Here is a 17,419-nt window from a genome sequence, read left to right as displayed (position 1 = left end):
AATTTAGATTTCAGTTTGAACACACCACACCCAAATCTAACTCTCTCTGCACATATTACATCTGCCCCACCTGCAGTGCACATGGTTTTGGCCATTAGCTAACAAATTTGCTGCTGCGATCAGATCTGAATTAGGGCCTCTATCCGGGTGATTGCAGGCTACAACACAATCTCAACATACGCTGCAAGTATAGTCATTGATCTTTACTAAATAATAGTAACAGCATCCATAATAGATCATTCTATTTACCTGTAAATGTACATTTAATGACTTTGCACTATAGCAATGTGCTTACCTGGCTTTCTCTAGTTTTTTGGGCTATTGCAAAATTGTTTTTACATTAGTTACCTAATTGAGCTCCGGATATAGAAGTTGTTAATTAGCGAGAGAAAAACATTCTGCTCCTGTTTCCCCAACTTAGGGCTTGATTCATGACTGAAGGTAAAGCAAAAAAGCAAGCAACTGGGCAAAACCATGTTGCACTGAAGGTGGGGTAGATGTAACATGTGCAGTGAGATTTAGATTTGGGTGGGTTATATTTTCTCTGTGCAGGGTAAATACTGGCTGCTTTTGCATGTAGCCCACAAATGTTAGACAGATTTATTTTTACACTGCAATTTAGATTTCAGTTTGAACACCTCACTCACCCACCCACATCTAACTCTCTCTGACTGGGAACCGCATGAGTTCTGTCATTAGAAGAGCTGGCAGCCAATCAGTGGACACCTCCGTAGGAGTAGTCCGCTGATTGGCTGCGAGCGGCCACACTGTTAATTAAACTTTCCCCCATAGACTTCAATGGTGGTTCCCATCATAGGATACAATGTAGTGGAAGTTTCCCACCATTGAAGTTTATGGCCGGGATCCGGTCATTTGCATAGAGAAAATGTGTGTATTAACACATACACTTCCTCGTGTTCATCTTGGTTTGGGTATTGCCTTTTATTTTGTTTTTAACCCTATGGATGCCTACTTGGAATGAAGAGGATGTGATCTACACTAGGAATAGGTGAGTATGCAATTTTTCATTATGGGTTATGGGTTGCTATTAGAGAAGAGGACCGAATGGCTACAGGGAGTGTAGATAAGTATATGTGAGTGTGTAATAGTGTTTAATAAACTTTTGCAGTCAAGGTGTGTGTGTTCTGTCTATTTTTAATATAGGTTTTTTTTCAGGAGTACTATAGCAAACAACGGGCCCTTTAATGCCCCACATGCTGGTACTTGTGGTTCTCCAAGTACCTTCATGCAGGGAGGCTTGTTGGGATCTGTAGTCCTCCTGTTAAATAAAAATATTTCAAAACCTAAACTTGACTGCTATCAGCTCTGCACCCACAGCCCAGGGTTGCCGGGGATAGCCCCAGGTTTCAGCCCAGGTCTTGGGGGCCTGGAGTGTGTGTGTGGGCGGACCTTTATTGGGCAGGTCCTCACTCTCGCAGAAAACCCCATCCTGGGCTGGCTAGTTAGGTGGGGTTATGCTTTGGCCACACGACACTGTCAAGTCTGTCCCCTGGCTGTGGCATTACCTCCCTGCTAGTGGAGCCTCTTGAGAGTTCTAAAAATACAGGGGACCCCTACTCATCCCCCCTCCCCTCCCCCCCCCCTTTTTATAACCAGGACTGCTCTAAAAGCCTGGTGATGGTTCTTAAAATTCAGGGGAACCTCACATTTTTATTCCTGCATTTTAAGAACCATGACTGACTCAAAGAGCCCCGAGGCTGGTTATCCTTTGGCGGGGACCCCACGTAATTGTTTTAAACATTTTTAATTACAGTGTAGTGTACACTTTGACATAAGCGTGCATGGATTTTGCTGATCTGTGCACGCTTCTGTCAAACTCGCATATAGAAAGCTGGTCTATTTATAGGCAAGTTTTTGGTAAGGTGTTAGATCTGAGTTTAAAACTCGCATCCTATTGCATTGATCGAGTTTGGCCATTGCAAGTTGCGGGATTGCAGGACACTTGCGAGTTTGCATGTTCCTGCATCCTATTACACTGTCCGCTTTCTAAAAATGTGCACGTTTAGCAATAAACATTTCCCAAATTCGGACCCTACATTTCCCCCCAATACTATTAGAAGGGAAAAATAACTTGCCTGTAAATGGAGGTTATCAGTTGTGCCAGGAGCCACAACAAGGTTAAAGAAAGGGCCACATATGGTTACAGGACACCTGAGTTTTGCTGCCTTATAGAATTCTACTTACCTGAGGTCTGCCATCCCCCTAAGTCCAGGATGGGCCCCATGTACTGCAAACCTCCTGTGATGCCCTTGTTCTACTGTTTTCCAAATCACCTCACACACACTAGTTGCACAATAATACTCACTTGCTGGTGAGATGAATCTTGGGAGTAATCCCAAACTCCCCAAACAGGGTGATGAAGACATTGGCGTCTGTGCCGGCTCCTCGGACATCTCCGGTGATGGTGACCACTTCGTACACTATTAATGAGGAGAGGGTAAAGGTTATTAATCATTGTATTGTCACGCTCACAATGTGAAGATTTGATTGTGGCCTCCAAAGCACAGAAAACATGCCACTACTTATTGCTAAGCCCAGAAGGTCTTGAGACAAGACACTTTCACTAGCTGGAGGGTGGTGATCTTGTGGAGAGTGAGTGCTCGCTCACAGGTCTGAGCTCTTGGCCCAGATCTTAAAATGAGTCAGTTCAAGGCAAGCCACTTTATTGCTGGACAGGGGGTTATCAGAGAACGGCTGCAGTGGAAAATAAGAGCCGGCTGGCAGACTGGCACGCAATAACAATCAGAAGTTATATGTGAGCCCCCAATCTACTTCCGACATTGGGCCTGATTTGTATTGAGATGCTGACTGGGGGGCGTCTGAGATTTGCCAGCTTGTGTACGAAGACGCAACAATCGACTTTCTGGATGTCTCTATGGTTGCGCAGCATGGCTGTCGGAAATAAGACGCCAGAGTCATTGTAACTGCGTAGGGGATCGCAATCGCAAACTCTGACATTCCCCGCCAAATGTTTGAGTTGCCATCACCTGTTACCACCCACAAAAGCCCCATGCCTGTCACTGACTCTGCAAATAAATCCCTCACCGCAACCGCCATCACAAGACCACCGCATACAACACCAACTTTGCACAACAGTGATTGGCTGGAGGGTGCAAGGGATCTGCTGACCGAGCAATGTCCTGGGGTTATAATAATAATAGAAATAAAGATTTAGCATATTGGGGTAACTGCAGCCTGCACATTGCAGACATTTTTAAAGCTTAACTTTTATTACAAATAATGTAAAAATTAATCTCCTATGATAAATGAACACAAGAACATTCAAAAGACAAAACAATTATAAGACAAATTAAAAAGCGGTTGACAGTGGAAGCATATACTGTTAAATATTTAGGATATATATTATAATATTAATTATCAAAGTATATGCAAACCCATCCGGTGGCAAAAGCAATTAATTAATGTCCAAGTCCATGCTGAAACAAATCAATAGACTTAATACACTATCTCAGCCCTTGACTCAAAAGAGCTCACAAGTCTATGGGGGTCATTCTGAGTTGATCGCTCGCTAGCAGTTTTTAGCAGCCGTGCAAACGCATTGTCGCCGCCCACTGGGAGTGTATTTTAGCTTAGCAGAAGTGCGAACGAAAGGATCGCAGAGCGGCTACAAAATAATTTTGTGCAGTTTCAGAGTAGCTTCAAACGTACTCAGCGCTTGCGATCACTTCAGACTGTTCAGTTCCTGTTTTGACGTCACGAACACGCCCTGCGTTCGCCCAGCCACGCATGCGTTTTTCCTGGCACGCCTGCGTTTTTCCTGGCACGCCTGCGTTTTTCCGAACACTCCCTGAAAACGGTCAGTTGACACCCAGAAACGCCCTCTTCCTGTCAATCACTCTGCGGCCAGCAGTGCGATTGAAAAGTTTCGCTAGACCTTGTGTGAAACTACATCGTTCGTTGCAATAGTACGACGCACGTGCGCATTGTGCCGCATACACATGCGCAGAAGTGCCAATTTTTTGCCTGATCACAGCGCAGCAAACGAAAGCAGCTAGTGATCAACTCAGAATGACCCCCTATATGCTAAGGTGATGCTCAAAAGGCAGACTCTGGTGGATTTTAGATGGGATGCCTCTGATAGTCAGGTTGGAGTGATAGGGTAAATGTGAATCTGGTGTCAATGTTAGACAGGAGTTTCTCCTAGTTCTAAACCTACTGCACCCGGTATTCCCTGGTGGTCCCCCACCGGGTACTGACCTGGCCCTCAGCTGCTTGGCTTCCAAGATCGAACGGTATTGGGCATAAGCAGTGAGGTATGATAGTAAGTTATAGGTATTCTTATGCACCCATCTCCTGAATCATTGATGAGAGTTCAGAAAATACTTTGGAGAGAGAAGATAAAGTGGATCTGCTTTTGGTGTTAGGTGATGGACAATTATCCAACCAGCTGGAAAGCTGCCGTGGGAAGGTAGGTCCCTCAAATCACCAAAGAGAGTCCGGAATCAAAAAAGTAAAAAATTAGAAGGGCAAATCCCTGACCTGCGAGATCATGAGTCAGAATTGCCATTTGTCCATCCACCATATCAGCCTAATGCTTAGGCCTGTTATGTATCTGTGGAATACTTATTCTTGCTCTGTAGTTAGTGGGATGCAATAAATAGACAGTGGTTATCAAAAACATGCAAATCGGGCTGTTTTCCAAGACTTAGACCTGTCTTGAGTCTGTGGAACAATTATTCTAGCTCCACAATTGGCTGGGATGCCAGAGATTGTCAGACAATATAGGAATAAATTAACAAAAAATGAAGACGTAAGGTGCGCTAGAAGCTGCCCAATGAACACCAAGTGAAAAGGTGTCACCTCACACCACAACAAATATCAAAACACAAAATATCACCAGGTTCTCTTCAGGCGCTTGATTAAAGTCTCTGAGGGTATTTCTGAGTATTCTTATTCAACACCAGTTCTTGCCCTCAGAAAGAAATAAAGTGCACAATAGTGTAGTACTGTCAACTTTTTAAAAAAAAATGATCTATAAAATAAGAATTTACTTACCGATAATTCTATTTCTCATAGTCCGTAGTGGATGCTGGGGACTCCGTAAGGACCATGGGGAATAGCGGCTCCGCAGGAGACTGGGCACATCTAAAGAAAGCTTTAGGACTAACTGGTGTGCACTGGCTCCTCCCCCTATGACCCTCCTCCAAGCCTCAGTTAGGATACTGTGCCCGGACGAGCGTAGACAATAAGGAAGGATTTTGAATCCCGGGTAAGACTCATACCAGCCACACCAATCACACCGTATAACTTGTGATCTGAACCCAGTTAACAGTATGATAACAGAGGAGCCTCTGAAAAGATGGCTCCCAACAATAATAACCCGATTTTTGTAACAATAACTATGTACAAGTATTGCAGACAATCCGCACTTGGGATGGACGCCCAGCATCCACTACGGACTATGAGAAATAGAATTATCGGTAAGTAAATTCTTATTTTTTCTAACGTCCTAAGTGGATGCTGGGGACTCCGTAAGGACCATGGGGATTATACCAAAGCTCCCAAACGGGCGGGAGAGTGCGGATGACTCTGCAGCACCAATTAAGAGAACTCCAGGTCCTCCTCAGCCAGGGTATCAAATTTGTAGAATTTAGCAAACGTGTTTGCCCCTGACCAAGTAGCTGCTCGGCAAAGTTGTAAAGCCGAGACCCCTCGGCAGCCGCCCAAGATGAGCCCACTTTCCTTGTGGAACGGGCTTTTACAGATTTTAGCTGTGGCAGGCCTGCCACAGAATGTGCAAGCTGAATTGTACTACAAATCCAACGAGCAATAGTCTGCTTAGAAGCAGGAGCACCCAGCATGTTGGGTGCATACAGGATAAACAGCGAGTCAGATTTCCTGACTCCAGCCGTCCTGGAAACATATTTTCAGGGCCCTGACAACATCCAGCAACTTGGATTCCTCCAAGTCCCTAGTAGCCGCAGGCCCCACAATAGGTTGGTTCAGGTGAAAACGCTGGAACCACCTTAGGGAGAAACTGAGGACGAGTCCTCAATTCCGCCCTGTCCGAATGGAAAATCAGATAAGGGCTTTTACAGGATAAAGCCGCCAATTCTGACACGCGCCTGGCCCAGGCCAGGGCCAACAGCATGACCACACTCCATGTGAGATATTTTAACTCCACAGATTTAAGTGGTTCAAACCAATGTGACTTTTGGAACCCAAACTACATTGAGATCCCAAATTGCCACTGGAGGCACAAAAGGAGGCTGTATATGCAGCACCCCTTTTACAAACGTCTAAACTTCAGGGACTGAAGCTAGTTCTTTTTTGGAAGAAATTGACAGGGCCGAAATCTGAACCTTAATGGACCCCAATTTCAGGCCCATAGACACTCCTGTTTTCAGGAAATGTAGGAATCGACCCAGTTGAATTTCCTCCGTCGGGCCTTACTGGCCTCGCACTACGCAACATATTTTCGCCAATTGTGGTGATAATGTTTTTGCGGTTACATCCTTCCTGGCTTTTGATCAGGATAGGGATGACTTCATCCGGAATGCCTTTTTTCCTTCAGGATCCGGTGTTCAACCGCCATGCCGTCAAACGCAGCCGCGGTAAGTCCTGGAACAGACAGGGTCCTTGCTGGAGCAGGTCCCTTCTTAGAGGTAGAGGCCACGGATCCTCCGTGAGCCTCTCTTGAAGTTCCGGTTACCAAGTCCTTCTTGGCCAATCCGGAGCCACGAATATAGTGCTTTCTCCTCTCCATCTTATCAATCTCAGTACCTTGGGTATGAGAGGCAGAGGAGGGAACACATACACTGACTGGTACACCCACGGTGTTACCAGAGCGTCTACAACTATTGCCTGAGGGTCTCTTGACCTGGCGCAATACCTGTCGAGTTTTTTAATCATGTGGACGACTTCTGGGTGAAGTCCCCACTCTCCCGGGTGGAGGTCGTGCTGAGGAAGTCTGCTTCCCAGTTGTCCACTCCCGGAATGAATACTGTTGACAGTGCTATCACATGATTTTCCGCCCAGCGAAGAATCCTTGCAGCTTCTGCCATTGCCCTCCTGCTTCTTGTGCCACCTTGTCTGTTTACGTGGGTGACTGCCATGATGTTGTCCGACTGGATCAACACCGGCTGACCTTGAAGCAGAGGTCTCGCTAAGCTTAGAGCATTGTAAATGGCCCTTAGCTTCAGGATATTTATGTGAAGTGATGTATCCAGGCTTGACCCTAAGCCCTGGATATTCCTTCCCTGTGTGACTGCTCCCCAGCCTCGCAGGCTGGCATCCGTGGTCACCAGGACCCAGTCCTGAATGCCAAATCTGCGGCCCTCTAGAAGATGAGCACTCTGCAACCACCACAGGATGGATACCCTTGTCCTTGGTGACAGGGTTATCCGCTGATGCATCTGAAAATGCGACCCGGACCATTTGTCCAGTAGGTTCCACTGGAAAGTTCTTGCGTGGAATCTAACGAATGGGATTGCTTCGTAGGAAGCCACCATTTTTACCCAGAACCCTTGTGCATTGATGCACTGAGACTTGGTTCGGTTTTAGGAGGTTCCTGATTAGCTCGGATAACTCCCTGGCTTTCTCATCCGGGAGAAACACCTTTTTTCTGGACTGTGTCCAGGATCATCCCTAGGAAACAGAAGACAAGTCGTCGGAACCAGCTGCGATTTTGGAATATTGAGAATCCAATCGTGCTGCCGCAACACTACCTGAGATAGTGCTACACCGACCTCCAACTGTTCCCTGGATCTTACCCTTATCAGGGAATCGTCCAAGTAAGGGATAACTAAAATTCCCTTCTTTCGAAGGGATATCATTTCGTCCATTACCTTGGTAAAGACCCGGGGTGCCGTGGACCATCCCTACGGCAGCGTCTGAACTGATAGTGACAGTTCTGTACCATAACCTGAGGTACCCTTGGTGAGAAGGGTAAATTTTGACATGAAGGTAAGCATCCTTGATGTCCCGAGACATCATGTAGTCCCCTTCTTCCAGGTTCGCAATCACTGCTCTGAGTGACTCAATCTTGAATTTGAACCTCTGTATGTAAGTGTTCAAAGATTTTAGATTTTAGATTTAGAATCGGTCTCACCGAGCCGTCTGGCTTCGGTACCACAATAGTGTGGAATAATACCCCGTTCCCTGTTGCAGGAGGGGTACCTTGATTATCACCTGCTGGGAATACAGCTTGTGAATGGCTTCCAAAACTGCCTCCCTGTCAGAGGGAGACGTCGGTAAAGCCGACTTTTGGAAACGGCGAGGGGGAGACGTCTCGAATTCCAATATGTATCCCTGAGATATTACCTGAAGGATCCAGGGGTCTACTTGCGAGTGAGCCCACTGCGCACTGAAATTCATTGAGAACGGGCCCCCACCGTGCCTGAGCTTGTAAAGCCCTAGCGTCATACTGAGGGCTTGGCAGAGGCGGGAAAGGGTTTCTGTTCCTGGGAACTGGCTGATCTCTGCAGCCTTTTTACTCTCCCTCTGTCACGAGCAGAAAAGAGGAACCTTTTGTCCGCTTGCCAACAAAGGACTGCGCCTGATAATACGGCGTCTTATTTTGAGAGGCGACCTGGGGTACAAACGTGGATTTCCCAGCTGTTGCCGTGGCCACCAGGTCTAAAAGACCGACCCCAAATGTCCCCTTTCAAAGGCAATACTTCCAAATGCCGTTTGGAATCCGCATCACCTGACCATTTTACTGGTAGAATTGGACAACGCACTTATACTTGATGCCAGTCGGCAATTATTCCGCTGTGCATCATGCATATATAGAAATGCATCTTTTAAATGCTCTATAGGCAATAATATACTATCCTTATCTAGGATATCAATATTTCCAGTCAGGGAATCCGACCATGCCAACCCAGCACTGCACCTCCAGGCTGAGGCGATAGCTGGTCGCAGTATAACACCAGTATGTGTGTAAATACCTTTTTGGATACCCTCCTGCTTTCTATCAGCAGGATCCTTAAGGGCGGCCATCTCATGAGAGGGTAGAGCCCTTGTTCTTACAAGCGTGTGAGCGCCTTATCCCCCCTAGGGGGTGTTTCCCAACGCACCCTAACCTCTGGCGGGAAAGGGTATGCAGCCAATACTTTTTAAGAAATTATCAATTGTTATCGGGGGGAAACCCACGCATCATCACACACCTCATTTTATTTCTCAGATTCAGGAAAACTACAGGTAGTTTTTCCCTCACCGAACATAATACCCCTTTTTGGTGGTACTCGTATTATCAGAAATGTATAAAAACATTTTCCATTGTCTCAATCATATAACGTGTGGCCCTACTGGAAATCACGGTTGTCTCTTCACCGTCGACACAGGAGTCAGTATCCGTGTCGGCGTCTGTATCTGCCATCTGAGGTAACGGCCGCTTTAGAGCCCCTGACGGCCTATGAGACGTCTGGACAGGCACAAGCTGAGTAGCCGGCTGTCTCATGTCAACCACTGTTTTTTTTTTTTTTTTTATATAGAGCTGACACTGTCACGTAATTTTCAACAGTACATCCACTCAGGTGTCGACCCCCTAGGGGGTGACATCACTGTTACAGACACTCTGCTCCGTCTCCACATCATTTTTCTCCTCATACATGTCGACACAAACGTACCGACACACAGCACACACACAGGGAATGCTCTGATAGAGGACAGGACCCCACTAGCCCTTTGGGGAGACAGAGGGAGAGTATGCCAGCACACACCAGAGCGCTATATATATACAGGGATAACCTTATATAAGTGTTTTTCCCCTTATAGCTGCTGTATGTTTTAATACTGCGCCTAATTAGTGCCCCCCTCTCTTTTTTTAACCCTTTCTGTATTGCAGGGAAGAGCGAGGGAGCTTCCCTCCAACTGAGCTGTGAGGGAAAATGGCGCCAGTGTGCTGAGGAGATAGGCTCCGCCCCCTTTTCGGCGGCCTTATCTCCCGGTTTTTTGTATATTCTGGCAGGGGTTAAATGCATCCATATAGCCCAGGAGCTATATGTGATGTATTTTTTGCCATGTAAGGTATTTCTGTCATGTTTTATTGCGTCTCAGGGCGCCCCCCCCAGCGCCCTGCACCCTCAGTGACCGGAGTATGAAGTGTGCTGAGAGCAATGGCGCACAGCTGCAGTGCTGTGCGCTACCTTATTGAAGACAGGAACGTCTTCTGCCGCCGATTTTTCCGGACCTCTTCGCTCTTCTGGCTCTGTAAGGGGGCCGGCGGCGCGGCTCCGGGACCCATCCAGGCTGGACCTGTGATCGTCCCTCTGGAGCTAATGTCCAGTAGCCAAGAAGCCCAATCCACTCTGCACGCAGGTGAGTTCGCTTCTTCTCCTCTTAGTCCCTCGATGCAGTGAGCCTGTTGCCAGCAGGTCTCACTGAAAATAACAAACCTAAACTAAAACTTTCACTAAGAAGCTCAGGAGAGCCCCTAGTGTGCACCCTTCTCGTCGGGCACAGAAATCTAACTGAGGCTTGGAGGAGGGTCATAGGGGGAGGAGCCAGTGCACACCAGTTAGCCCTAAAGCTTTCTTTAGATGTGCCCAGTCTCCTGCGGAGCCGCTATTCCCCATGGTCCTTACGGAGTCCCCAGCATCCACTTAGGACGTTAGAGAAATGAGGTATAATCCGTACCAGATGGTAGTGTCTAAATAATAGACAATATGCGTGATATGAGAGAGAGGATATGGGTTGTCCTTGAGTAGTCCTCAGTAATTCATCCGTCCATCACTCCATATGAAGGATTCTCATAAAAAGGGGGATAAGGGCAGATATAGTGTAATACTGCTTTCACGGATATATAAAACCAAATGGAATAGTTGGACTCTCACCATAATATAGGTATCATAAGGCAATGTACGTGGTACAAGAGGGAGGATATGGGGGAAGAATGAGTGACTATTGCCCTTTCAAATAAGTACCCTAACAACAGAGGACGTTTTTATTGTGTGGTGAGCGGCTGAATGTAAAGAAAATCCCGGAACTAATGGTGGAACGCAAAATCCGCCGGGACCGGAAGTGACGTAGACGCAGAATCTGCCATGACCGGAAGTGACGGAAACGGAAGTACGTCACTGCCAGAAAGAGCAGTAGGATGTATGTGCGGGTCACCGGGCGGATGTAACGTCACTCAAAAAACCGGGAACTTGAAAAACAGATCTTGGGAGACCAGAATATTTGCCGCCAAGGAGGGAAACCCTAATGTGTGGAAAGGATAAGGGGATGGGATGTGTAATAGTGTTAAGTATAGGATGCTTAGAGGATAGGTGAATCCATGTCTGGAAATAGGTGTTTGCTCATGGGAGATGATGTCATCAGTATGGGGGTATAAATAGGATATCCTCTGGAATAGGAACAACACATGCCTTGAAAAAGATACTTCAAAGTATTGAAACGCGTTGGCTGGTGACCAAGTGGGAGTCTGGATAGGACCCATAGGAGGACTTGCGAGGGGCCGGGGACGCCTGGTTTATTTTTCTATCTGCCTTGTGATTTCTATCTTATGGTGAGAGTCCAGCCATCCCAATTGGCCTTTTTTATATTTATTAAAGCAGTATTACACTATATTTGTTCCTATTCTGTTTTTATGAGAATCTTGTCTATGGATTGATGTGTGGATGAAATATTGGGGACTATTTGAGGAAAATCCATATCCTCCCTCTTGTACCACGTACATTGCCTTATGATACCTATATTATGGTGAGAGTCCAACTATTCCATTTGGTTTTATATATCCGTGAAAGCAGTATTACACTATATCTGCCCTTATCCCCCTTTTTATGAGAATCCTTCATATGGAGTGATGGACGGATGAATTACTGAGGACTACTCAAGGACAACCCATATCCTCTCTCTCATATCACGCATATTGTCTATTATTTAGACACTACCATCTGGTACGGATTATACCTCATTTATAGATCTTTTTTTTTTTTAAAGTTGACAGTACTACACTATTGTGCACTTTATTTCTTTCTGAGGGCAAGAACTGGTGTTGAATAAGAATACTCAGAAATACCCTCAGAGACTTTAATCAAGCGCCTGAAGAGAACCTGGTAATATAGGAATAAAGATCAGGCTTTTACCACAGAGCCTCCTTGTTTACAGCAAATGTTTCCATGGGTGGTCTTCAGTTTGCCGGCTGTCGGGATACAATACTACACCCGTTTCCATCGACTGCATGGTAATAATTAAGTAACCTTTCTGTGCTACAATTGTAACCGCTTGCTAACTCCAATGAACACAGACAGACACAATAATTAAGGCAAAAGAAGAGCCCAATTTCCATCAAACATTTTGTTATAAATACAATGTTGCAAGATCTTGAGGTCTGAACAGCAAACGATTGGAAATAATACTAAAGACTATAATGCTGGCAGTCTAAAATAACAATAAATTGTTTGTATATGAAAAAACAGCAGCGACAACTAGCCATGAATCATTATTTTTATGACAGTGACTGGGCATTTGGCGGGTATGCCCCTATGAATTTGCCTGAGTCTCCCTGCTATAGAATGACATCGTGGGATTCTAATTGCTGGTGGTGAACGTAGAGGTAAAGAACCAGGCCAAGGTATAGTAAGTATTCCTCGGATAGGGGAGACAGCTCTTAGCTGCTGCTGTTCTAAGGGATGTGGTTACCACTGTGCTGCTGGTTCCCGCCGGGGGCTGCAGACACCGGATCCACCGCCCACGTTGATATGGTTGCTCCTGCGCTCGAGCCGCCGGGTCTGCCGAGGCCGCTGTGGACTGCTGGATGCCCCTGGGCTGAAGACACAGGAGCCGCCGTCACCGCCCGCGTTGCTGTGAATGTTCCTGGACTGGGACCGCCGGATCTGTCAGAGCCGCTGGTGGTCGGGAAGACGCATTTCGCCCGTGTTCCCCCGGGCTTGGTCACTTCATGATGCTCCTGAGGAAGCTGGCAGCTACTGAACCAGCGAAACGCGTTGAGCCATTTTGCAGGACCACAATTGCTGAATCCTTTGTCCACACTGCTGGCCCCTTTCTTGGACTCTTTTGCATCCACCGGATTAATTCCAACACAAGTATCTGTGGATCCGGATCTGCCCCTGATTGCAACTTGGATCTCCGGCATTTGAGATACCTAGGGGACTATTCCTGAAGGATCTGGTAACATTGATCTTCAAATGAACTTGTGAGCATATGTGGAATTGAGTCCTAGCTAGAAACTGTGGGTTTACCAATTACCAAAGGGAAAATTAGCGGTACCTGCATTTACGATATTGAATTTTTATAGTATTCTTCCTTTCATTAATAGAGGATCAGAAAACCTCATTTTATGAATGTGAAATAAATCATATACTTATTTTACTGTGATATTGGTGAAATTGTTATTTTATTTGAATTAACAGCCAGCGCCAGTACCTCTTTTCTTTCTTTGAGTACCCAACGGAGGATTGCAGCAAAGAAGGCTAATAAAATATTAGCATGCATAAAACGGGGAGTTGATGCAAAGGATGAGAGTGTTATACTCTCACTATATAAATCACTAGTGAGGCCACATCTTGAATACTGTGTACAATTTTGGGCACCATACTACAAAAAGGATCTCTTGTAACTAGAAAAGGTTCAGAGATGGGCGACCAAACTAATTAACGGCATGGAGACTCTGGAATACGAGGAAAAGCTTGCGAGGCTAGGCATGTTTACACTGGAAAAGAGGAGACTAAGAGGGGACATGATCAACATTTACAAATATATAAGGGGACAATACACAGAGATTGCGGGGGATCTGTTTTTGGCAAGATCAACACAGAGGACACGTGGACACCCGCTTAGGTTAGAGGAGAGGAGATTTTGCACACAGAGGCGTAAAGGTTTTTTCACAGTAAGGACAATATGTGATTGGAATTCCCTGCCTGATAGAGTAGTAATGGCGGACTCGGTCAACACTTTTAAGAATGGCTAGATAAATTCCTAATGGATAAGGATATACAGGGTTATGGTGCGTAGTCACGCACTATAGTTATAAAAATAAGAATAAACATAACGGCCGACATTAGCAATAGACAAAATTAGTCCTAAAATAATACAGAGTAGGAGACCAGAAATGGGTTTGAAGTCGATGGACAAATTGTCTTTTTTCAACCTCAGAAACTATGAAAGTGATAGACAAAGTCAGTGCTAGTAGCTGCCAATCATAAAACATGTGGGCAGTCAGAAGCCCCCCCTCTGTACACCACCACATAACTGGCCCTGAGGATGACAGGTGAGCACAATCTACTTAACTTTTTTTTTTCCAGATTTCTAAATAAAAAACTTTTATACCATGAAAAAATTGCTGATACTCTAAGGTGCCTTGATTCAAGAAAGTTTGGGAACCACTGGTATAAGCAGTTTATTCCCGGACGGTGAAGACAAGTTCCTGGTGATGATGTAACTGGAGTAACTTGGCACAGCTGTGGCACAGGCAATCTACCTGTACCAGGTCAGGTGTTCGCCAGTGACCTGTACTGTGTGCGACTCTTCATAGATCCATCGCGCCAACAGATTACAGAAATAGTAGAGGGTCCGCACGCTGTCTCATCCTGCAGTACAGGGCTAGCTACAGGTGACGTATTACACTGCATGTGGGGTCAGCAGAGGGTCCGCACGCTGTCTCTGGCCTCATCCTGCAGTACAGGACTAGCTACAGGTGACGTATTACACTGCATGTGGGGTCAGCAGAGGGTCCGCACGCTATCAATGGCCTCATCCTGCAGTACAGGGCTAGCTACAGGTGACGTATTACACTGCATGTGGGGTCAGCAGAGGGTCCGCACGCTGTCTCTGGCCTCATCCTGCAGTACAGGACTAGCTACAGGTGACGTATTACACTGCATGTGGGGTCAGCAGAGGGTCCGCACGCTGTCTCTGGCCTCATCCTGCAGTACAGGGCTAGCTACAGGTGACGTATTACACTGCATGTGGGGTCAGCAGAGGGTCCGCACGCTGTCTCTGGCCTCATCCTGCAGTACAGGGCTAGCTACAGGTGATGTATTACACTGCATGTGGGGTCAGCAGAGGGTCCGCACACTATCTCTGGCCTCATCCTGCAGTACAGGGCTAGCTACAGGTGACGTATTACACTGCATGTGGGGTCAGCAGAGGGTCCGCACGGTGTCTCTGGCCTCATCCTGCAGTACAGGGCTAGCTACAGGTGACGTATTACACCGCATGTGGGGTCAGCAGAGGGTCCGCACGCTATCTCTGGCCTCATCCTGCAGTACAGGGCTAGCTACAGGTGACGTATTACACTGCATGTGGGGTCAGCAGAGGGTCCGCACGCTATCTCTGGCCTCATCCTGCAGTACAGGGCTAGCTACAGGTGACGTATTACACTGCTTGTGGGGTCAGCAGAGGGTCCGCACGCTATCTCTGGCCTCATCCTGCAGTACAGGGCTAGCTACAGGTGACGTATTACACTGCATGTGGGGTCAGCAGAGGGTCCGCACGCTATCTCTGGCCTCATCCTGCAGTACAGGGCTAGCTACAGGTGACGTATTACACTGCATGTGGGGTCAGCAGAGGGTCCGCACACTATCTCTGGCCTCATCCTGCAGTACAGGGCTAGCTACAGGTGACGTATTACACTGCATGTGGGGTCAGCAGAGGGTCCGCACGCTATCTCTGGCCTCATCCTGCAGTACAGGGCTAGCTACAGGTGACGTATTACACTGCATGTGGGGTCAGCAGAGGGTCCGCACGCTATCTCTGGCCTCATCCTGCAGTACAGGGCTAGCTACAGGTGACGTATTACACTGCTTGTGGGGTCAGCAGAGGGTCCGCACGCTATCTCTGGCCTCATCCTGCAGTACAGGGCTAGCTACAGGTGACGTATTACACTGCATGTGGGGTCAGCAGAGGGTCCGCACGCTATCTCTGGCCTCATCCTGCAGTACAGGGCTAGCTACAGGTGACGTATTATACTGCATGTGGGGTCAGCAGAGGGTCCGCACACTATCTCTGGCCTCATCCTGCAGTACAGGGCTAGCTACAGGTGACGTATTACACTGCATGTGGGGTCAGCAGAGGGTCCGCACGCTATCTCTGGCCTCATCCTGCAGTACAGGGCTAGCTACAGGTGACGTATTACACTGCTTGTGGGGTCAGCAGAGGGTCCGCACGCTATCTCTGGCCTCATCCTGCAGTACAGGGCTAGCTACAGGTGACGTATTACACTGCATGTGGGGTCAGCAGAGGGTCCGCACACTGTCTCTGGCCTCATCCTGCAGTACAGGGCTAGCTACAGGTGACGTATTACACTGCTTGTGGGGTCAGCAGAGGGTCCGCACGCTATCTCTGGCCTCATCCTGCAGTACAGGGCTAGCTACAGGTGACGTATTACACTGCATGTGGGGTCAGCAGAGGGTCCGCACGCTATCTCTGGCCTCATCCTGCAGTACAGGGCTAGCTACAGGTGACGTATTACACTGCATGTGGGGTCAGCAGAGGGTCCGCACGCTGTCTCTGGCCTCATCCTGCAGTACAGGGCTAGCTACAGGTGACGTATTACACTGCATGTGGGGTCAGCAGAGGGTCCGCACGCTATCTCTGGCCTCATCCTGCAGTACAGGGCTAGCTACAGGTGACGTATTACACTGCATGTGGGGTCAGCAGAGGGTCCGCACGCTGTCTCTGGCCTCATCCTGCAGTACAGGGCTAGCTACAGGTGATGTATTACACTGCATGTGGGGTCAGCAGAGGGTCCGCACGCTGTCTCTGGCCTCATCCTGCAGTACAGGGCTAGCTACAGGTGACGTATTACACTGCATGTGGGGTCAGCAGAGGGTCCGCACGCTATCTCTGGCCTCATCCTGCAGTACAGGGCTAGCTACAGGTGACGTATTACAGTGCATGTGGGGTCAGCAGAGGGTCCGCACGCTATCTCTGGCCTCATCCTGCAGTACAGGGCTAGCTACAGGTGACGTATTACACTGCATGTGGGGTCAGCAGAGGGTCCGCACGCTATCTCTGGCCTCATCCTGCAGTACAGGGCTAGCTACAGGTGATGTATTACACTGCATGTGGGGTCAGCAGAGGGTCCGCACGCTATCACTGGCCTCATCCTGCAGTACAGGGCTAGCTACAGGTGATGTATTACACTGCATGTGGGGTCAGCAGAGGGTCCGCACGCTATCTCTGGCCTCATCCTGCAGTACAGGGCTAGCTACAGGTGACGTATTACACTGCATGTGGGGTCAGCAGAGGGTCCGCACGCTATCTCTGGCCTCATCCTGCAGTACAGGGCTAGCTACAGGTGATGTATTACACTGCATGTGGGGTCAGCAGAGGGTCCGCACGCTATCTCTGGCCTCATCCTGCAGTACAGGGCTAGCTACAGGTGATGTATTACACTGCATGTGGGGTCAGCAGAGGGTCCGCACGCTATCTCTGGCCTCATCCTGCAGTACAGGGCTAGCTACAGGTG

At 47.7% G+C, this 17,419-nt stretch overlaps 1 protein-coding gene across 1 annotated transcript in view; it reads right to left on the bottom strand.

The window, feature by feature from the left end:
- Window positions 1-17,419, bottom strand: part of LOXHD1 (lipoxygenase homology PLAT domains 1) — a 391,860-nt gene that overhangs the window by 177,124 nt on the left and 197,317 nt on the right. Inside the window, exon 8 of the mRNA XM_063958520.1 lies at window positions 2,327-2,441. Coding sequence (XP_063814590.1) covers window positions 2,327-2,441 — 115 coding nt within the window. The remainder of the gene's footprint in view (window positions 1-2,326; window positions 2,442-17,419) is intronic.

This window comes from Pseudophryne corroboree, chromosome 1 (assembly GCF_028390025.1).
Source record: "Pseudophryne corroboree isolate aPseCor3 chromosome 1, aPseCor3.hap2, whole genome shotgun sequence".
Taxonomy (NCBI): Eukaryota; Metazoa; Chordata; class Amphibia; order Anura; family Myobatrachidae; genus Pseudophryne; species Pseudophryne corroboree.
This window is presented reverse-complemented; position numbering and strand designations above follow the sequence as displayed.